The sequence below is a fragment of the Cyprinus carpio genome, chromosome B22, assembly GCF_018340385.1.
Source record: "Cyprinus carpio isolate SPL01 chromosome B22, ASM1834038v1, whole genome shotgun sequence".
NCBI lineage: Eukaryota > Metazoa > Chordata > Actinopteri > Cypriniformes > Cyprinidae > Cyprinus > Cyprinus carpio.
The window spans coordinates 2,128,989-2,153,241 of NC_056618.1; the positions used below are offsets into that span (position 1 = coordinate 2,128,989).

A 24,253-nucleotide genomic window follows, 5' to 3' on the forward strand; every position below is an offset into this window, starting at 1 on the left:
TAATTTCTTTTGGACTGATGCATTGTAACACCTGCTCAGTGGCATTAAACAGCTTGAAAGATTGAAGACAATTTTTAATATAACTCAGACTGGATTCGTCTGAAAGAAGAAAGTCATATACAACCTAGGATGACTTGAGGGTGAGTAATTTATTGGCTAATTTGTCATTTTTTGGTGGTCTCCCTTTAACCACCACACCTCGATTCACAGTTCAGACAAATCAAGCAAGTCAGTCAAGGGTTCACACTTAGGCAAGTCCAAGTCGTGTCAGATAAGTTTCAAGTCAAAAATTGGGGGCAGGTGTGGCCTAATGGTTAGATGGAGTGAATGAACAGGTTCGAGTCTCAGTACCGGCAGGAGTTGTAGGTGGGGGGAGTGAATGAACAGGGCTCTCTTCCACCCTCAATACCCATGGCGGAAGTGCACTTTATCAAGGCACTGAACTGTTCCCCAGGGACTGGAAAAAATAGCTGCCCACTGCTCCAGATGTGTGCTCATTGTGTGTGTGTGTGTGTGTTCCGTACTCACTGCTGTGTGTGTGAACTTGGATGGGAACAGAGCACCAATTCGGAGTATGGGTCACCATACTTGGCAAATGTCACAAGTTTCACTTTTTTCACTTTCAAGTCGCAGTACTACAATAAATAGAGCTTCCCCAAAACAAAAGGCAGTTCTGGCCATCACAATTGTCCAGATAATGATTGAGCTGGGTGGAACTACTGCATTTCTTCTTCTAATAACAGCCCAGTAACAACACCCCAGATTTGCTCCTCTTCATCCCCATGACATGTGCATTCCAGATCTAAAACACAATGAGAATCATCTTTTTTTTCTTCATGAATCAGATCTAAAACACAAAAATTTAAAATTACAAATAAACCTATACATTCTAGAACTGCATGATTAAAGATAAATTGAGAATCATCTTTTTTTTCTTCATGAATCTCCCACAATTCTAAATAGACAATTAAACTAAATGTCATGTAATACTAAATGTTCTGACAAAATATTAATATTAATGCTGAAGTCTATTTAAAATTAATTAATTTTAGTGAAATTTTTTAAAGCTGTTAGAAACTGATAAACGATTCAATGCCTCAGTCATAAAGGCTTCACTAGTTTCATTACTGGATGAATCAGTGTTTTTGAAGGATCTCTTGAATGAATCATTTAATGACAAACAGTCACTTGTTGCCACCTACTAATGTAATAATGTAACTGACAGAAACCTTATTTGAAGCATCAAGTTACTTTTAAAAGTAACTTTTTATCACTACTGTGGACATCAGTGTTTATATCCGAACTATAAACTTTTATCTTAGTATTTCTGTGATGATTTGAATGATTGTAATACATTTTTTCTACTGCACAGTTTCTGTTTTTCTGTTCCTTACATATACTGTACATGATAACTGCATTCTCTCTGTGGGGCAGCAGCAGTGCCAACACAGAACTGAATGTTTGCTATGATAAAACATTGTCATTTAGGAATAAGATTAATGGGTGTTTAAATCAAGATTGCAATCTTTTAGTGATTTATTGTGCAGCGCTACCGATTTTCTGTGTAAAATAATAATAATAATTAAATAAAAATTAATGAATTAATATGTACAAGTATGGGGTCTTATTCTAAAATTAGTCTTATCGCTTAATTTTTACTTTTATGGTCAAACTGATCCTGAGCTTGTCATCAACTAATACATCGTATTCTATCCACATAACCCCAAATACTGGATCAAGACCCCTGCTTTGACATTAGCAGGATCAGAGGATGGCAGGATTTCCTTGGTCTTTGGCTGAGACACATTTTTTTTACATTGACAGGGATGCCTTTCCTTCTTTCCAGATTTCTAAGTGATGGTTGAGGGAGAGATCCACAGCGAATCACAGCACTTTCTCTCCCTGTGTGAGATCAGTGGCATCAGCAAAATGGCTTCAGAATGCTGACCACTTCTTTGATCTGAGCCCACACTTTAGAGTGAACATAGCTGTGGCTGTGGGAAAGTCCTAATTCCATTTGAATTATGTCCAAATTATGTCTTTTTTTCTCCATTTCACTGCATGGTTTCGTCCCGTCTGTATGAAGTCACTGAGTGAGAACAGATGGTAAACTGGTAACCAAACCAGATTGATTTTGGTCAGACACTTTTGAAACACATTTTAGTTTTGCTATAGAAAATTATTCATAGAATATGGCATGTCACCATATTCTAATTTGTTGAGATAGTGAATTGGTGGGTTTTTGTTAAATGTGAGCCAAAATCATCACAATTAAAAGAACCAAAACTACTTCAGTCTGTGTGCATTGATTTTAATTGTTTTAATACACGAGTTTTACAATTTGAAAACTTTTCTACGACATTCTAATTTATTGAGATGCACCTGTACTTTTGCTCTGAGGTATCTTGAAATAATCCAGTACTTGCTGGAAGTGACCTCTAGGTGTCACTGTGTGATTGTCGTGTTAAGGTGTTCTTACCAGTGATAGAAACACTTCAGGGTTCTTTGGCTGCAAGAGAAAGATGTTCAACCATGAGGTTATCTGCAATGTTGCCAAATGCCTTCATTATATAAAAAAATAAATAAAAATAGGCAAAACCTGCTTTAAAAGTCCCCTGAAATGTCGCTAGATGACGTCATGGGCTAATTAGCATATTCATCACGCCATATTCTTTTCATTTTATAGTCTATTCCTATTTTAACACAGCCAAACTCCCAGTAAATCTGTTCTCAATGATGTACTTTTTGTGTTTCTGTTGTCACACAATGTGATCCATTAAGACTAGCTATATCCAGTCACTTCCATGCTCTGCTCTGCTAGAATCCAGATTTATGAACACGACGTCATCTGACGATCACCATACACAAGTTAAAGATCACGGCACAACAGTGTTGTGATTTCAGCTATATTCACACATGAAATTATAACGAGAGAACAGAGAAAATGTTATGTAGCCTTATGTCTGCCTAAAAGAAAAATAAAAAACATCAGATATCGCCAAAATAACTCCAAACATTGATAAGAGTTGCAGCAACAATGAGTAAGTCTCAAGACAGTAAGAAAAGTTCTGGGGTATAGGCCCTGAAAGAAAACTGTGGAAACAAGAGGATGGACTTATGAAATTGGAAAGAAGAGAGAGCACATCAAGGGGGAATAAATAAACTGCCCTATGACTCACCGTCAAATCGTCAAGGATGACGAGTCTAAGAAATATCTGACAGTGTACACACAGGAAGAGTCACACCCACCTGGTCTCTTCAGCGCCTGAGCTTAATTTGAAAGACTTCCAAGAAGAGAATGGCACCCCATTTGGTGGAATGGCTTAAGTAAATATTTTAGTACTAAATGAAATGTCTGGTTGTTGTTGTAATGTTAAATCATTTTAACCATACTTGACCCGTGCCTTTGTCTTAATTTTACTGGTATAACTGTTTGTTTGTTTGGAATGTAGCTACACAAATACGCCCTACAATACATTTATATTTATCAAATTTATGCGCTTATATTTACAGGACGAGTGAGACAGTGCTTGTTTAAGCATACATGCAGACACAAAGGCCAAAGGGGAATGGTAAAAATCACAAAACTGGTTGTGGATAAAATAACTTAGATCCAGATGCAGAGCTTTAGATGGTTTTTAAGATGTCTTGATCCTAAAACAAAAGATCAAGACCCAAGCTTGTCGTAATTGTTTAAGTTGGTCTCCCAGCATTGCCTTGCAATTATTACAAAAAAGTGTTGTTGCTGTCTGAAATAAAATTAAAATATAATAATAAATAATGTGTATTTGTTTATTTTAATGTGCTAATTTAACACATGTATACTCTTCATATGTGTATGAAAGGCTATGCAATGATCACTTCTTGTTGTACGAATGCAATATATGCAATATATGAGTCAAGATTATGTTGTTGTATGATGTGTATTATGACGTACAATAAACAGTGTCTGGAGCACGCTCCCAAGAATTTCACTCACAAAGGCACATCTGCTGTGGTGATGTTACAATAAAAGTGATTTGATTTGATTTTATAACATGTATGTTCGTCTGTTGGAGTGAAATGGTGATGTTTTTTTATGCTGTTTGTTTAATCTGTAGAAAAACATTTTTACAGCACTTTCCCGTTGTATTTTTGTATATTTTTTGTCCCACTTTCCCCAGACATTTATAACTATCTATGTCATTTATTTTCCAGGTGTGTCTGGTTCAGACAGGGTCTCAGTGTCAGTGATGGAGGGAGATTCAGTCACTTTAAAACACTGACGTTAAAACAAACCAACAGAAAAGATTCACTGGTATTTTAATGATGATCGCATCGCTTACATCAGTGGAGATCTCAGTGAAAACTGTACAGATGTTCAGTGTGACGAAGATACTGAGAGATTCAGAGGCAGACTGAAGCTGATCATCAGACTGGATCTCTGACCATCATGAACACCAGAACCACACACTCTTGAAAATATAAACTAGTGATCATCAATGGCAGTGATACTGAAAAGATATTCATTGTTACTGTCACTGGTGAGTAATTTTGTTTAAAAGCAGGTTATTTACTGTGTGTTTAAGTCACATCATTGTATTTATTATACCAGTGACATTCAGAGCTGTTTTTCTCTTTACCTGCATCATCCAACAGAACAGAATTACTTCTATATGAACAAAGACATATCCACAGTTAACTTGATATTTAGCAATTTTTTAGCAATTAAATGCATGATTGTTTTTGTTATTTTTCGCCCCCTAAAGATCCTCCAGCAGCTGTTGGTTTGTGTTTCAGGTGTTTCTGCAGCTGAACGAGGTGAAATAAGTGTGAATGGAGGGAGAAAATTTTACTTTAGATCCCACGTGTTATAAAAAACCCAGTTGATTCCATGAGGTGGATTTTAATGACACTCTCATCACTGAAATCACTGAAGATCAGTGTAAGATCTGGAGAGATGATCAGTGTGAAGAGAGATTCAGAGACAGACTGGAGGTGAATCAGACTGGAAACCTGACCATCATGAACACCACAACCACAGACTCTGGAGTTTATCAACTACAGATCAACAGCAGCAGATTCAGCATCATTAGGAGCTTCAGAGTTACTGTCACTGGTGAGTATCAACTAGTCATTAGAATTTCAGAACACATTATTTTTTAAACTGACAGTAATTTTAATCACTCTCCAAAGCCACGCCTCCTCCAAAACACAAGAACATTGAGAGACCGAGTTGGTGGAAGGTTGAATGCAACACTGTCGGATTCCCCGGTGAGAAAACATTACAATACAAAGCGCATACTATTACAATAATAACGCCTTCCATTCTCACAAACAGGTATGCAAATACATACATTGACAGGCAGGTAGTACAGCCTATCGTAGTTCTCGGGCCGAGGGATATGATTGGATGAACATTTAATGGTCCTACGTTTTCCACAGACAATGAAAATATATTTAGACCACTTAACTGAGTGATTGCTATCAGTATGTGAAGAGATTTTCAACCAAATCATACCCTCAACGGGTTAAACACATGCATGTTCTTCTCCCAAACATATCATGCATAAGGTGTGCGAATCCCAAAGTGTCAGATATCTCTGACATTGAGGAGCACACATCTTGAAGCATTTTGTCCTGGAATTCATATGAATCCTTTACTGTCCTCTAGGGGGTGCAGTGCAAGTTCCCATTCGAAAGGTTTCAGATTCAGGTCTGCCTTCAGGAATACGTGTGACTGTGTTTTTCGTGGCAGGATCGACCGAGGTGATCTGATGAAGGCGCTTTGCAAAGGGCAAGTATTACAAACATATATTATAGTGAGAGGAAAATTAAGTTAGTGTTTAATTGTCTGTGTGTGATCATTTTTAAAAGGAGACAAGATGAAAATTAAGCTCGGGCATCTGTCAAAGTCCAAGGATGAGGTAAAACAATGCAGACTGCTAGCATTATGAGATTCTCAGCTGTGCTTGCTTTCACTGCAGATGTGTGTTTGTATGCGTGTGATGTGGCTTGATTCATGTCATTTATTCAGATATCAAACACTGAATCACCATTAAATCAGAAAATATACTATTTCTGCTCTTATGATGAAAAAACAATAGGGGAACAAAGCTTTGTATTCATCCGCTAGTCTTTTCACTGACTGAATTGAATTTACATCAGAAATCATTCAGATGGGTGATCACTGGCTGATGGCAGGTCTTCCTGTAACTGTATCATTCCTATCTCTGTAATCTTTCCCTACAGATGGAAAAAGGTCACGTGATCCGAGAGGATCCAAGTGGTTCATGGATCTGCAACATTATTTTCATTCTTCAGCTTTAGCTGTTGAGCTGTAACCTAAAATACTTACTTACTAATCATAAAGTACTTTTTACATGTTTATGGGAAAAATAATACCTACCGTTACTAGAAGCACATATAATTTAGGACATTTAGATCAAAACATTACTAACATTACCGCATTAACTGCAGCTTATAAACCTGGAATAATATTATATTTATAATTTAGCATGCTTGTTATTGTGACCGGGTCTTTATCTTCTCTCTGCGTTGTGTTGATATTTTAACCAGACCCAGACAACAAGAGATTCTTTGGACCACTTTTTTTATTCTGAATGAATAAAAAGGAAAAATTTATGAAAAAAGTGTCAATCCGTGGCCTTTCTTCCACAATTTCAACATTGACCTTTCCCCAGCTGCGCTTACCGCGAACTGCAATCATATTACAATTATTAAATGAACTGCATATGATCAAATCAACAATATTTAACATTTTTGCTCAATGTAAAAACATTTCACATGAAATTCAAACAACAATATTAACAGAAACATGGATAGAGAACATACCTGAAGAATAAAAAGGAAAATTTATGAAAAAAGTGTCAATCCGTGGCCTTTCTCCACAATTTCAACATGACCTGCCAGTCAAAAAGACAGATTAATTTAGCCACGGAACTTACACGGTTAATAAACACCAAAAGAAAATACATACTTCCATGTTACCCAACCTCTATTTAGTGGTTACAATAAGATTAAATTGTATTTTTAACAAAAAAAAATACATATTAGTCACAAGAAACAAACTAATTTAAAACTTTTTAGTGAGAGCTCCAGCAGAAAACTCACCTTTCCCAGCTGCGCTTACCGCGAACTGAAGGGAAACAACCGGAACCTAACTCTCTTAAGGGGCCACGTACTATATTTTTAACAATTACAAAAAAACATAAACACTGAAAAATTTACATACAAGGATAGAAACAGCTCAAATAACATTCCAGATGAAAGAAAATTCCCAGAAATAATAAAAATAATTATATAAATATAAAATAATTGATAATAAACAAAGGGAGGGATTTGTGTGAAATTAATAACTTTATATAACACCTGTTACATTATAATGAGGGCCTTGTTTATGGTTATGGGTTAGTGTGAAGTGCTTGTGGAAGTGATGTGCTTTCAGCTGAGATGTTCTCAGCAGATCAAACAGAGGTTGAGTGTTTCTGGAGTGAAGCTTTTGAAAGAAACTCGTTGTGATGAACCACTAGGTGCCGCTTATTAACTGTTAAACTTTCTTTCTACATTATTTGTATTCAGTTCAACAATAACCTATTTTAGCATTTAGTTGTCTTGATAAATGCCTTGTGACAATAAGATGGAAACACTCAATTCAGCATTTAACCATGAATTTACACAGATATAAATGTGTATAAAGCTTTAAAACAAACCTACCATGAATTCTCAGGACAGTCACCATTGCTTCATTATTTAATTGAGAAATTGTATTAAATGGACAAATTCAGTGTGAAGAAGATCTGTGCTATACTGTCAGTTTTTATACATGCTGTATTAATGTACTGTATTTGCATACTACAATGTGCAAAGTGTAAAATAATTAATCCACCTTGTTTTGCTTCAAAACATCATTTGTATCGTGCTCTAGCGCACAACTGGAGAGTTTGGTTCATTTGAACTCATTAGAATTTGAAATCCTTATGGAGAAAATTAATTGGAAAAATACTCCCATAGTATATGAATCTGGTTGTCACTTTTGCATTTTATTTGCATGTTAAGTACTGTATATCATATTTGCTGTTGTTTTTAATAACAGAATGTGGAAAAAAAATGTAACAATCTGCTGTTTTAAATAAACTGTTTGAATGTTATCAATGATCATTATTTAAGCAAATTATATTTTAAGAGAACAGATTGCAGCATTGCCCATTTACCAGTGTTTTTAAATATACTTATATATAGTTGATATTTATATTTTGAATTAGTTTTGAGTCATTTGTATATTTTCTGTTTTCATTTTAATTTTAATTCAACTTTTAGTAATTTGTTTTTTGTAATTGTTATTATTTAATTATTTCGATATATGTCAATATTTGCATTAATTTATTTCAGATTAGTATCTCCACATGAACCACACAAAATTTTATCTTGGAAAAACTAACTGATAAAAACTGAGTTTATTATTATTTTATGTCAGTAAACTGAATTACACACACAATAAGCCATACTAAAGTTAGTTTCACTGATTAAACACAAATTCACTTGATCATGGCTCTCTGATGTCATTAATGGTGACATGACCTGCAACCACATCAAATATTAATTGCTGCTGCATTAAATGAATTGCAAACGAAAAGACAATGATATTGGATAAATTTGTAAACGGTTGGTTAATTTAAATTAGGAATTGTAAAGTAATTCTAGATATTTGTTTCCTAATAACAAATTTGTAACGTGATGTTAACAAAAAAGTGCAGGTTTTGAAAGGGACTAGCACTGCTGATTACAATATTCATTCATTTAAAATGTCACATAAATCATGCAAAAAAAAAATAAAAATAATAATAATAATAATAATTAATTAATTAATTAATAAACAATTCAAGAGAATACTTCGCCTTCGGAGGCAGCATTCCAAGGTAGGATGGCATGAAGGCATGTCCAAATCCAATGTTAGCTCCACTTCTGTCTCCTGAGAGGCCTTCATCTGATCGATTTTTGAAGGCAGCAGAGATGTACCTTCAACTGCCTTTGATATCCCACAACCTGTGCATTCACATCCTGTCACAGGTTGAGCTAAAAAACAGAGATGGCGTCTGAAAGTTGCATTTGGTGGTCAGTTCTGACCAACTTTTTTTTCCACTTTTGATGTTACTTCTAGGAAAAATCAGTGTTATAGTAAGTTATAAATATTTGCTTAGTTATCACCAGAGCTCATTCTATTTTGTTGTAGATCAACAAAGTGTACGGCTGCCTCAGAATCATGTCCAAAATCTTATGTCCAAGAGTTTTGTGAGGTGCCTTCCCGCCACAAACAGCTTTCAGAACACAGCAAAAGGTTCAGTAATAAAAATGATTGGGGAAACCTGTGGCTCTAACGTAATAATTTATATACTTTTGCTTCATTACATTTCTTTACAAGGTACACCAATATAACAAATACTTATTACAAAGTAACAATTAAGTGGACATTGGATATTTGCCCATCCAGTCACATATAATGCAGCTGCATATAACACAAATTAAGTAATAAAGATGTAGAAAAGAATACATATGGGACAAATATTATTTGAAATTGCTGTTAGAATATTTAAATTAAGATATATGCATACAGCAGTTGACAGTTAACTAGAAAATGTATACAAAACTTGAAAAAATGATTGTACACACACACACACACACACACACACACACACACTTTTATATGAAAAGCATTTTAGGGGGCCCCATGACTTCTAGGGGCCCAAGGCAGTCGCCTACCCTACCTAATGGGTAAGTCCGCCCCTGATCATACTTATATTTATGAACTACTAAACAGCACAGTGCCTGAAGGTAAATGTGGAGATCCAACTCCACATATATTTATATTCAGTGTATTTATATTATTTATTTTTGCAGAAAAAAAGGTGCCAAAGATGCACTCAGGTATTAGTGCAGTGAAACACAAGTCATGATAAAAGAGCTCAAAGACTTGTTGAAGCAAGCTTAAATGTTGTGGTATAGCAAATGTGTTTTTATGTGTCGTTTGGGTTTTGGTTAGTGTTTAGTGTTGGTGGTACGTTATTTTAAATATGATTAACCTTTTAGCGCCATTAACCTTTTAGCAGCACTCATTACAACAACCAGCATAATAAAATGTTGCCAGATTCACGTTCATCTGTTTTGATAAAATGAGCACACATTTATCACCAGTTCCACTGGATATTTTACTTAGAAACGGGTTGGGTCAGTACACAGCCATTCAGTGACATAAAACACAGTGTCCTATGAAGGCACCCCCCCCTTTGGTTTCCCCCCCCCCACTGGATTCCAAGCCACGGCAAAAACAACACTTGTGTGTAATGATTCCAGAGCAAACTTCAAGTAGGCTGTAGACATAACCAAGTAAATGGAGACTACATGTAATGACCACAGTGCCTATTTTTCGATAAAAATAAAAACAACAAAAAAAATTAAAAAAACTTTGTTTGCTGTGTCCAAAAAAAAAAAAAAAAAAAAAAAAAATTCCAAAAAATGCACTGAGCACTTTTTTATAATAAAGAAGTTTGCTAGTGTCTCGACATGAAATCCTTTCTTTTGATACACAGCAAACAAATTTCAAGTATTGAGTTGTTTACTCTTTTTTATAGAATTTATTGATAAGTTGTCATATGTGGATTAAAGCAAGTACAAGATCCTTCTTTTTCTCTTTTTTCGATAGAGATGGACTCATAAATTAATTTTACTCCTTTGAATTGATCCAACAGGTGCCATATAACAACAACAACAACAACAAAAGGTATTTCTAAATGTCCATTTAAAGAGCTGTAAGGATGACTAACAATCAAATCAACATTCTCAGGCTCCTTTATATACTGCTTCCTACCATGTGCAACAAGCAATGAAAGGTACCTCTTTTATGTTATTCCCAGTTTTTATCCTAACCAGCCTTGACAGTGATACGATTAATGACACTATATTTTATCAGCCAGTTAGTTTTATTTCTGCTGTGTCCAACCAGGTAGCACCACACAGAGTGAAATTTCACTAAACCAAAACCTTGCTCCTCAATGCACAGTAAATAATGAAACAAACATAAGAGATGATAGACTGATGTGGAACTTTACAAACATTCGATATTGACAAATTCTTAAAAAAAAAAAAACTATTTCAAAAACGAAATCATGAAAATAAGGTATGTGCCTTTTATTTTTACGCTCTTCGGCTGTGGTATGTTGCAATTGTGACAGAATGAGCTATTTAAGAGAACTAGTTCACATACTCTTCTGATTGGCTGCAATTTTTCTGCATTGCACAGCATTTTCACTTTTGATGTGAACAGAAAAATTGCTTTTTGCTGCAATTAGGGCTGTACCACCATAGACATTAAGGGGGACAATTTTTAGTTGGCCTGCCAGTGGTCGAAAGCACTCGTAAATGTCAAATTGATTGAACCCCCTGACCAATCAAATCAAAGAGGACTGACTTTACTGTTCACGGAAGCTTAGCATGGATTCCAGCCCATGCTTCAGATTTAATGATAAAAGAGTGTAAAGTAGCTAAAATGTAATATTTGACATCTGTTTTACAATAAAAATGTTCTATGACTGACAGTAATATCCAGTGATGCAAGCTATTTTTTGTCAAATTTTGCTGTTTGGAATTGAAATTAGGCTATATCATTTATGTGATTCATGCAATATAACTTTGTGAATTGAATATGAGAGACAAGAAACATTAACAAAGTCATTTTCGCCATATTTGGCATATGATTCAGAGTGAATGGAAGAATATTTTAAAAAAAATAAATAAATAAATAAATAAAAAGGTCTATTACATTTGTAACACCACCTAATCAAACCAAATAAAAAAAGTCTTCCTCCAATGTTTAAGATATGGTTACGGCCCAGGTTGAAATGATATCTTCTTGGTATTAATTAAGGAGTCAGCCTTTGATATTAAAGTCCCTGCATCCAAATAAGCCAACTTATATATAAAGTATGCAAAAACAGCATTATTACACGCTAAATCAGTAGTATGTGCGAATTCAACATGGCTGATGTATTCCCATCCATTTATGTCCATTTATACTACACGCATGCGTATTTTATCAATGATAGAGAAGTCATCAAATGCAGCACATTCTGCTTTCCAACAAAGATATTGCATTGGCTGTTGTTCTGTGATCAGGTCTAATGTCTTGCTTGAGTTTTCTACGATTATAGGTTATAGAATCTGTTTCTAGATGATAGCTTCTTCTAGAAATGGTTCGGCATTATAGTGTCTAAACAAGAATCACACTGACATTAATTGAAACTATTTTTTTTTTTTTTATATATTTAACATTGATAATGTTTAAAAGGAACTACTGGATATTTAAAAAAATATATATATATTGAATATTATGTAAATCTTCCTAGCATTTCTTGGTAAAATAAAGCTTAATGATTTGAATTGATTGAATTAATTCAATCTTCTTTGCAGGCTGTGCCCCCCAAATGAGTTACTGTAACGAAAATGAATAAAACAGCGGTCATTCGAAAGCAACTTGAGCCTCAGAACCTGCACACGATTGCAGATGGCACCCCCTTCCCCGTTTAATGATTGGATAGTTACAGCTTATCAAACTGGTGTACATTTATTCATTTAATAAGCGTCAAATAAGGAACATCATAACATTATCACAGTCGGTGAGTAACGCAATCATATTTACTACTGTTTTGATTATTTCAGCATTATTACTCAGCATTAGTTTTGATGTTGCCATATTGAGACCACCTATTATAATTGTAATGGGGTGGAGGTAGTATTGGTAGTGGCTCTATATTAGGCTTGTTTAGTACTACAAATGTGTTGGACTACAAACCCCATGAGTCCAAGTACTATAAAGAGGGAGATCAAACTTTTCGACCTTCCTCTTTCTGGGACCATGTGCTGAGCAGGAGAAGCTGTGTGGCATGTTTCAAAGCTGTTTGAGATGAAACAACTAGTTGCCTTGTGAACAGTATGGAAGTAATGTCTGATCCATCTCATTCATTAGTCATTCATTCAAGGGTCTAGAAAAATATTTCATACAAAATAGTCACATAGTTACACAATATTTTAATGATGATTATTGGAGAATACAACACACACACAGTGCATTAGGTAATTTTTGTTTTTGATCAAACTAGATTAAATGATTCAAAAGCAGTCAGAGAATAGATGTTTAGCCCATTTTTGCACATTGTAGATGTAAATGGAAGATGTTTGTCTTTCATCTTCTCAGTTTTTTTCTGTTTATCCAATGATCTGAAATGAAATAAGACAAGATGTTACCTTAAATAAACTCATAATTAGTTTATTATAAAGACAGTATGAGCTAAATGAAATGCACTTACCTCATTAATCCAGCCGATGTAGGCAGACCACACGAGTGAAGACTGTTGTCTTCTTGTAGGTACTACAACCCGCTGCTGACCCGAAGCTGGTCACACCATAAACGACCGTACTGACCGCTGACCAAAACAGTTCAGAGGACCACCAGAGTCACCCTAAAACAACACAACAGGAGCCAAAATGACACATTTTACTGTGGCACCAAGTAACTTCTCACAGAAAACAATTTATGATCTGTTTGAGGGTCAGTCTGTCTCACATGACATCCAGCTAGGGTGCCGTTACCAGCGCAAACCATGTTTTCCTTCACGTAGCTTCCCCACCAGTCGCTACGAGAGCAGGTACTGTAGTCGACCACAGGCAGAGGGGCCTGTTTCAGCTCCACAGAGATCGGCCCACCGTCTGCATGAAGATCACATCCATGAAACAAGGGAGAAATCTGGAATTACTAAATACCAGGCAACATCAAGGCTGATTTATGGTATTTAAAGTCAAAATGACTCGATGTGCGGCCCCATCCGGTGATGTAACAGGGGTTGTTGTGGGGCAGAACCTGTCCAGAGGGTGGCAGGGTGGCCAGCTTCACATATGAGTTCAGAGTGGCGTCAGTGGACAGACGAAGAAGAGCAATATCATATCTGAAAATCAAGAGACTACTGAGGACTGAGACTATGGCTTAATTAATGAGAAGTTACAGGTGTTCTCATTAATATTTGGTAAGCCAATCAAGTCATACATGTACAGTCAAGTATGTTGCATTACATTGTTGAGATATCCAGTCATATATTTCACATTAAAGCGATTTTTTCAATTGGTTATACATTTGTGTAGGATGTGTAATTGTCAGAACTGTTCTTTGTGTTGCGTTAAAGTTAACTGTGTAATTGTCGATATAGTGATGTATTTTGTTTGTAAGTGTCGCCACAGTCGTGTATGTTGTGTATGTAATGTTTACACACCCAGAAGACAAACTGTTACTGTCCCAGTTGGGGTGGATGTAGACACGGCTGACGTTCATGTACTGCTCGCGACCCTCGTGGGTGGTGATGTCGTGGTCACCCAGGACAACACGCCAATTTCTAGAGCTGCACAGGAAACAAGCGTATACTTTTTGATCTATTAGGCTACACACCATTAGCTGTTGTCTAAAGGTTACAAAATTTCCAGGGACTAGTCCCAATTAAAGACAAAAATGGATAAAATCAGGCAAATTAGAAGTTTTAGATTGTTTTGCAAACACATTGAAAGTGAATCACAACCACCGCTAGAGGGCGAACTGTGACAGTAAACAGTCGCATGCTGTACATTTTAGCACATCCTCAGACCTCATAAAATTAAAAGGTGCCTCAGACTGAAATGCTTCAGGTATCAGGAAAAACAAGTCTGAGGCACGATGCCATTTTGTCCAATGACTGAGGATGTCCCAAAATGTACACTGAATAGTCCCTTCAGATTCATACTCATGTTATGTGAGTTGGCCTTGTAACCCAAAGGCTGCAGGTTCAGTTGTAGGTGGGAGTGAATGAATACCGGAACTGAAGTGCCCTTGAACAAGGCACTTAACCCCCAATTGCTCTCCAGGCACCGCAGCAAAAATGGCTGCTCACGGCTCTGGGGTGTGTATATGTTCACATACTCACTGCTCCTAATGTGTGTGCGCTTGGATAGGTTAAATGCAGAGGACAAATTCTGAGTATGGGTTACCATGCTTGGCAGTCACTTCACTTGTTTCTTAACCATCTACATACAGAACACCACAGGTTCATTACGTTTCAACGCAGTGGGCGGCTGTCATCACCCATCTTGGTCTGATCAGAGACCCACCACAGTAAAAATAGTAGGAGCCACCCTTCCGGTACTGGAGAGAGATCTGAGAAAGACAAGTTAGAATTTGAGTTAAAAATTGAAAATATGAGGGAAAAACTGTAGAAACTCCGTCATTTCTTTCCAAAACGTTCTGTTGAATGTTCAAATGTTCAAAATAGGCTGTTCATTCCAAAGGTGAAAGAGAGTGCTTTAATTTTATCCTAAATTAAACAGTTCATCTGTTAAAGCTATCATGTCTCTTCAGAAGATTCAAATTACATTTTCATTTTGGTGTGAACCCATTATGAAAACGTTATTTCTGAGTGTTTTCTCAACGTTCAAAACCTCCAATTTTTAAAAACATTTAATAATTGCTGTTAATAGTGTTCATTGTCTGTTTAATTATGTCTTTTTTTATTTTTCTGAACATTTCTGCCGTATGCACATAAACTGACAGTCATCACTGATAAGCTACTACTAACAATTGTAGAAACCTAATTTTCTGTAAAGTTGCTTTGCAATGATTTGTATCGTAAAAAGAGCTTTACAAATAAAGTTGAATTGAATTGAATTGATAAAAAAAAAAAAAATTCTTGGTCATACAACCTTTAAGGGAACATTCCATCTTAAACATTACAGACCGGATAACTTTGAACTACATTCTATTAATGTTACTGGAAGAACGTTCCGGTTCATAACCTTATCAAAACAGAACATTCTCTGTTAGCTGGGTTAGTGGTACAGCAACAAATATTCTACCATATTAAAAAAAAGCTTGACCACCTTAACCCTGTTTTAACCATGTCTATTTAGATGTTGAAAATCACCAAAAGAGGTTTGTTAGTGAGATTTAAGAGGATTTCAGTTGAGTTTGTTAAAAATGTTGTACCTGCCAGGGCCAGGAGTTGGGTTTTACCACCTCTCCACCAATAACTCTTTCCTCACGGGCCAGATCCTCCAGATATCTGGGCTCAGACAGGGCTGGACACAAAAGCACACTTAGACATGCTAGGATTTTAGTTTGAACCCATATAGACTCCATTTTTTAACATCTGAGTACATACACATTTGTTAACTTGGCAAAATCTACACTACATGCAGTGACTTCTCAACAGAAAGAGAAAAGTGTCTTACCCAAAGCGGCCAGCACGCTCAGCAACAGGATCCTCAGCATCTTTGCAGTCTGTCTGGGCTTTCTGTGCTCTGAAATTGTCCATCGCCCATATATATGCCGCAGAGATTCATTGTTACGGTCAGTGGTGAGTAACTCAATACTTTTGAAGTGGTGATTGTTTATCAGCTGTCTGTGAGTCTGTGAGGTTAAGGATCATTGTGAGGAATCAAACCTTCCTTTAAAATAACAATGACATCATACTGTAACTTTCAGATAACAGCACTACAATAGTTTTTGTTATAGATCAGACACATTCATGATGACCGTCTGTCTTTATCATTACAGTATCAGATCTTCACTCAGATTATATAGTGCTGATGTTTATAATGTTAGTTATAGGTCAGAAACATTCATAATGACTGTCTGTCTTTATCATTACAGTATGAGATCTTCACTCAGGTTATAACACTTATGTTTTTAATGTTAGTTATAGATCAGACGCATTCATAATGACTGTCTGTCTTTATCATTACAGGTTCAGGTGTGTCTGCAGGAGCTGTAGCAGGAATATTTGATATTGACATATTGATGGTTCTGTCAGTGGTGAGTAGCTCAAGTCACTATAATAATGATCAATGGGATAGTTCACCCAAAAATAAAAATAAAATTGCTGTGCATTTTCTCACCCTCAGGCCATCCAAGGTGTAGGTGACTTTTTCTTCAGCAGAACATTAAAGAGATTTTTTTTTAGCTAAAACTGTGGTCCTTGGTGATTCATACAATGCATAAAAACAGCTATTATCTCTCTGAGAGTCAAAAAAAAAAAATATACAGGTAAAACAAAATTAATACTGAGCTCTTGACTATACATTGAGGTCTTATGAAGTGAGACAATTTTTTTGTACTTATTGTGTACCTATACGGTCCCTTTGTGTAGGTATAGGGTAATAATATTCTAAGTTTCGAAGTCATTTATAGTGTAAGTATTTTGAAACTAAGGGATACCTATGTGCAAGTATAATGTTGTTACAGTAGATTATTGAAGTTATTATTAACCAATGGTACAAATGTACAGGGCTTTTATTTTGAAATTTTAATTAGGAGAGAATGCATTAGTGATGTATGGTCATGTGCTTACAAGCACAATACATTGTGTTATTTTCACTTCTTAGGTATATTTGTATTTCTGAACTATTGGTTTAATTTTTTCCCTTTTTATGAAATTGTTTACCTATAATGTTCCGGAAGCACTGCCACGCAAGTTATGTTCTAAGCACAAGGGTAGAGCTGATGTAATTTCCTGGGATAGAGAGGGGAAAGGAAGACATTTATATCAAATCCAGAGAGATGTTAAATGTTCAGTGATTGGAAGTGGAAATCGCAGAGAGAAAACAGTCATATCCAGGTTAAGATTGGGACATTGTTTTTTTTTAAATAAAATGCTTTAATTGTGTTTATTAAATAAAACGTTAATAGGAAAACATGATACTGGAATGTGTGCAGTCTGCCAGGAGGAGGAGTCAGTGTAGCATGTGGTCTTGTGATGCAGTACAGTAGGTATGGTGTTCAAAGACAGTTGATGAGGAATAAATTGAAAGAGATATTGGTATAACCCCTCTCTCCCGGGCCTCACCGCCAGACCTCATTCTTGTTCCGAGTGGGTCTCAAACCCCGGGTTCCTGGCATGGAAGGTGGATGCACTAACAAGGAGGCAAAAGACTGCAGCCACTAGCATCAGTCGCTAGTGCGTCTCTGGAGATCAGGTGAGTGAGGCCTGTGAGGAGCTCCCAGCACTACACTCTCTAGTGCTCTCCTTGAGATCAGGTGAGTGGCCTGTATAGCAACCTACGTTGCTGGCCTCCGTTTCACTCACCCCCTAAACCTCACCCCCATCCAGGTCACGGCAAGTATTGCAAGTATTAAAAAGATAAACTTTAAGTACAAAAACACATTTGTGCTCCAATGTGTCAGTGTGTACAGGAGGTACAAAGCCATGACTCAGTTTCTGAAAGTGCCTGACTGAGTCCCACACAGCTGAGGTGGAACCACTGACTGCACAGTTTTCATTGTCACAAGCCACTATGTCATCCAGATCTTCAGGCCATATGCAAATGCATCAGCGTCTTTTTATGTTCTTTTTATGTGCCTGTGTTCTTGCCCTTTTTGTGGAGGCTTGTGGAGTATAATAACAAGACACAAGCTCAGGTAGTAAAACTTTGTGGAAGTACTCCTGTGCACAGCACACCTGAGATAGCTGTTTTTTGGGGGGAGGTAAGACCTGATCCACAGCACAGTTGAGTTTGCTGTTTTTTTGGGGGGGATAGCACACTTTTTACATACAGTAGTAGATGTAGCTGGTTTCTCAACACTAGCAGACACAACGGCATGCATATTGGAAGCTGTTATACTTCCTGCTCTTGAGGTTTACCAGACAGACGATTGATGTTGCAGTCTCGTCTGAGCTTCAGTTGCAGCTGCCTGTATCTCTGCTACCGCACAACCAGTTGTGTGAGGATGTTGCAATGCTGGAACAGGACATGTAGATCGCATCCATCCTTTTCTGGGTCAAGAAGATGCTGTAAGATCATCTGACCACTCTTTGTGTTCATATGGATCGAGTACCACAACTTTGCTTACTTTTTGAGTTTTTTTCTGTATATGCAATCTTACACTTGATCATTGTTCGGTCCATTGTTATTCCTGTTTATTATCACTGTGTACTACTATCCTGACAGGTGTCAATGAGCGTGTCCTAAAACATGACGGCGACTACCCAGAATGAATGCTCAGTGATGTAGTTTCCAAATTCAGCATCAAGAGTTCCTTCATCAACAGTTTGCCTTTAAATAAATGAAACTTATTTTATTTTCCCATTGTCCTTAATTCTTTTACAGTTTGTCCAACCATCAGATCAAATAATATAATAACTATTTGAATTAAATTGTTTCGTCACATTATAATCAGAACACAGAGAGAGAGAGAAAAAAAAAGGTCACTCTTGTTATAGAAATGAATATTTATTAACATGCTCACTAATTGCTTCTGTGTGATCGATTTCAATTTATAGAGCAATGAATGAAAAAATATATCTTTTGGGGATTATACCAGCAACCTTCAGCAAACATATCTGGAACTCATCCTTCTGCTCAGTTCATACTGTTGGTCTGATTTTACTCCATGGGTCTGATGTTCATGTCTAGTCTCTTCCGTCCGGTTTAGCCCACTTCTTGTAGATCTAATGTCATTAACCAGAAATGCAACAGCAGCCACACTCACAAGAGCAAAGGCGACCAATCGGATCACAGTTTCAGTAAAACCACAGCAGTGGAAGTGGTCTGAAAAAAAGAAAACACTTAATAAGAATTATTCAATTAGTTCTCTTTCTAACAGACTTACAGGTGCCAGTTTTATGGGTTATTAAGAGTTTAAGCATCCATTGGGATAAGGCAGAGCGTCCACAAGTTTTACTATTTGCATGTGTTTGCATGCATACTTTCCTAGTTTAGACAAATAACATTAACAAAGATTGTTTAATATAATTCTAGACTCAGGTTTCAGCCACATCTTTCATATCAGCTCTCCTAGAAACCTGTGTAATTATTTGATTTCTTTCTCCAAGATCTTTTGTGCCTTGAGCACTAATGTTTTGTAAGCAAGGGGGGGGGGGGGGGGGGGGGGGGGGGGGGGGGGGGGGGGGGGGGGGGGGGGGGGGGGGGGGGGGGGGGGGGGGGGGGGGGGGGGGGGGGGGGGGGGGGGGGGGGGGGGGGGGGGGGGGGGGGGGGGGGGGGGGGGGGGGGGGGGGGGGGGGGGGGGGGGGGGGGGGGGGGGGGGGGGGGGGGGGGGGGGGGGGGGGGGGGGGGGGGGGGGGGGGGGGGGACACCCCCCACTATCACGGCCCCTCACTCTGACACCCTCTACATGTCTCTGCCACACATCTGCGGTCTGTACATTTTGTTCCAGTTCACAAAAGAAAAAAAAAAAACAAATGCACTTTAGACTCATTGCACAAACAAGTCATTGTTTTTTTTTTTTTTTTTATGAATGCATGAGTTTATCAAATGCAAAACAATGAATGCAATGAAAGTGGCTATAAAAAACTTCTGCCAAATGCATAAATGCAATGCAAATGAAAACCTTGCTATTTAAATTGCTTTATGTGGTTGATTGTTTAGCACCCATCAGCAGTTACATGAAACAACACCTATGTATGTGTTTTGTCATAAATGCACGTTTGTGTTTTCCTTCCTGACACATCTAATCACACTTAACAACACATATATTAGAAATGGCATACCTGAGCATGGTTGATGGAGTTCAGTAACGTTAAGATTCTTAGTCTGGTTGATGGTTGAATTATTTACCACACAACTAGATGACACAAAATTGGAGCTCAAAGAACTTTCTGGTGATGAAGAACTGTGTGGAGTCTCTGATTGATGAAGCAGAGATTCTGTTATAATCTTTGTATATTGTAAATAAATGTAATTAAAGCCATTAATATAATCAACTGTGCACGTACTGGATATCAAGAAATATTATAAAAAATTAAATTGCCAATGATATAATTCCAATGAAGAATAGTCATGGGAAATTGCAATGTTTTTTCTCTACTCACCATGAACCGTAACATTGAAAGTCATGTAGCTGGTCTCACTGCTGATGACTGTAACTTTGTAAACTCCAGAGTCTGTGCTCCTGGTGTTCATGATGGTCACAGATCCAGTCTGATCCACATGTAGCCGGTCTCTAAATCTTTCATCAGGACCACCATATGTGGAGCTGGTTTGCGTGAGCCTGTTGACTTCAGCTATTCGAGTGCTTCCAAACATCCACTGAATTAAGAAATATTTCTGTACTTCAGAAACATCAGTGTGTAGAGTAAAAGATTCCCCCTCCATCACTGACACTGTCTTCATTTCATCCGTCGCATCTGGAGAACAACCAGGAACATGTTTTCTACCAAACTAAAGGCTCTCCAAAAACATTATTATTGTTAACGACCAAAGTTTATCTGTACTAATTTTCCAACAAATTTCTCACCGGGGTGCAAAACTAGTGGCTAAAATTACGTTTGTACAAAGAATAAAGTGTAAATTGTAAAAAAAAAAAAAAAAAAAAAAAATATATATATAATTATATTATTTTTTTTAAATTGAACCACCATAATTTAGGCAATTTATTTTTATACAGATAATAAAAGGAAGGCATAAAGCACCCATAACTTACCAATCAGACGCCACAAGCACAAAAAGAACAAAATAAAAGCGTTAACCATAGCCACCGGGCGGTCGTCTGCCAGCAGCTGTGAATAACCTCTCACGTCGCCAGCGAATTGGTCACCGCGGTCACACTGTCTGCGCGTTAAGTTTAGTGCGCGTCTACTCGGCGGTGTGTGGTAGATTAAGATGCGAGCATGTTCAAGGCGCTTCCGTCTTCTTTAGTAAATCCTCCTTCGGTTGCTATATTTATTAATATTCGTATTCATATTCACGGGATTCTATTTAAATATTCACCGTCTATTTTACTATAATTATGTTATATATATATATATATATATATATATATATATATATATATATATATATACTATATATATATATATATATATAGTATATACTTTTGGGTTCAAAGCTATTTTTTCCCTTTTTTCATGTGGAATGCTGCTAAATTAATGCATACTTTGGATTATGTTTTGTACAACTGTCTTTCTACTTACAGTTAACATTATTCTATATCAGTTGGATCCATGTAATTTTTTTTTTTTTTTTAAGAATGATGGAATTCATTCACGTTTTAAGTGTTATAAGTGCATGTTATCAATCAGTACCTGCCATTGTATGGTGAGTCCTGCTTATGTGGAGATAATCAAAATAAAAAATTCTAATAATAATTGCATGCCAAAATCATGACAAAATAGTACCTTTTTCACTATACACTCAAAATTAGAAAATTCATAAAAAATTAAAATCAAATTGTTTTCTGCAAACTCCACCAGATTCTTTTTCTACATCTCCCCAGGTACCAGTGTGGTGATTGTCATCTTACTTTACTCTATAATTGTTTAATAATTGCTTACCAAATCATGACCGATGCTATTGACCTAGATATCCACATACAAACAAACCTGTAGACTTTTATTTACTTTTGGCTGGCTTTGGGATAACCATGAGGTTTGGATATTGACTGTGTATTTGACATTATGTTTGGCTTAATGAAGGTGTTTGGTAATTCTCATCCTGCCTTGTGTGTGCGGTTTTCTCTGTCTTGACCCACAACATGAACATGTCATGACTTACAGGTGAATGTTTTACTAATATTTATATGTTAATTTGAATAACATTTAGTGTAGCCTATTCCAATTTAATATTTTATCTGGTCTTCCAGATACAGCTTTCAGTGTTGTGACGTACTATAAAATGTCCATATAACTGCACTTTTCCATTATCACTAATCTCATGCTATTGTCACTATCCAGCAAGATCACCCACAGTCAAAAAGGTATTACTGTTTGTATAATGGTTGTAGTACTAATTTGTAAATTATGGCACATACCTTTATTATGGTGAATGGTAGAATATCTCAAACAATCCAACAAGTCAATCCAGTATTCCATCCATAATGATTTATGCCATCATTCTCATTTCAGAAGGATTTTCTTTATATTTTTCAGTGCAATGTATTGAATGTCAACCCATGGTGACATTTTTTTTTAAAAAGTAATGAAAATTTATTGTACAAATTAAGTTTTAAAAACATGAACGTGGAACTGAACGTGGCAGTACTGTTGAGATGCACAAGCAAGGCTTCTCGCAACTCATTATGAGACAAAAAAAAAAAATCAAGTGGAAATATATATACAACAGCATATAGAAGTACCCAGTACAAAATATATATGTATATATTTTTTTAGAATAAAACACCTTTTCAGGATCTTTTTCAAGATCACAGGACTCAAAGAACTTAAAGAAGTATATATATGCTGAAAAAGGTGTTTATTCTATATATTATATTATATTTTTCATGATTTTTGGCATTCATTTTTTAAAGAATGATACAGTAAAATGATAAAAATGACCACAGTGGTATGTGGGGACATATAGAACAAGAGTCTGGTGGAGTTTGCAGAAAACAATTTGATTTTTTTTTTTTTTTTTTATTTGTTGTTTTTTTTTGTTTTTGGTTCTTTAATTTTGGTTCCATTTTTTTGGCAATTATTAAACAACAAAAACAGTTTGGTTTTGTTCCTTTTTACTATTTATTCTCCCTCTCTTTATGTTCATTTTCTCCACATAATCAGGATACACCCATACAAGATCTCATAGTACAAGATTGAAATGATAACATATTACCTTACTTATAACACTTAAAACGTGAATGTCATCTTATTCTTTAAAAAAATAAAAATCCATGGATCCAACTGATATAGAATAATGTTAATACACTGTAAATAGAAAGACAGCTATACGAAACATAATCCAAATTATACATTAATTTAGCAGCATTCCACCTAAAAATATGAAAAAGGTATGAAGGCTACAGCATTGAACCCAAAAATACATAAATAATAAAAAAAAAATCTACATTAAACCGTGAAAGTGAAAATAAACCAGTGAAATGAAAATACTGTCTATGAATAATAATGGATGAACTGAGGGGAGGTTTAACTAAAATGAGAATACTGGTGAATTTAACACGGGCTCGACCTGTAATCTTTATCAATAGATTATGATTTTTGCTTAGTCACCCGCTTCTCTCTCGTGCTCTCAGCGTCTGGGTTCCACGCCAAGTTTACTTTTTTTTTTCCGCGCGCCCCGACTCCCGAAAATATATTCTTATCATGGTCCATACGTCTCTCTTTCCTGACCCGCGAATGCATGTTTATTCCCGCTCGCGCCTCACGCCTCCACAAAACGAAGCCGCATAAAAGGCCGATGGAATAGTATTGAATACAGTACATATAATAAAATACCATGAAAT

At 36.4% G+C, this 24,253-nt stretch overlaps 1 protein-coding gene and 2 pseudogenes across 1 annotated transcript; 1 reads left to right on the plus strand and 2 right to left on the minus strand.

Moving 5' to 3' along the window:
• The window catches only part of LOC109062242, a 995,865-nt pseudogene that overhangs the window by 768,964 nt on the left and 202,648 nt on the right, over positions 1-24,253 (plus strand).
• LOC109064316 lies at positions 13,258-16,360 on the minus strand (annotated as a pseudogene).
• On the minus strand, positions 19,311-21,610 carry LOC122141495. The gene is made up of 4 exons (XM_042749022.1): positions 21,503-21,610; positions 20,892-21,206; positions 20,571-20,705; positions 19,311-19,611 (listed from the first exon to the last, which is right to left on the minus strand). The coding sequence occupies exons 1-4, from the start codon at positions 21,549-21,551 to the stop codon at positions 19,391-19,393; spliced, it is 720 nt and encodes a 239-aa protein (XP_042604956.1). The 5' UTR covers positions 21,552-21,610; the 3' UTR covers positions 19,311-19,390.

Bases quoted from the DNA above. Each gene is read 5' to 3' on its own strand.
- LOC122141495 (XM_042749022.1), bottom strand. From the start codon at position 21,551: ATGGTTAACGCTTTTATTTTGTTCTTTTTGTGCTTGTGGCGTCTGATT. The intron at 21,207-21,502 runs GTAAGTTATGGG...GTTGTTCTCCAG, and splicing joins GTGCTTGTGGCGTCTGATTG to ATGCGACGGATGAAATGAAG. The intron at 19,612-20,570 runs GTATGCCATTTC...TCTTTTTTTCAG, and splicing joins ACTCCATCAACCATGCTCAG to ACCACTTCCACTGCTGTGGT.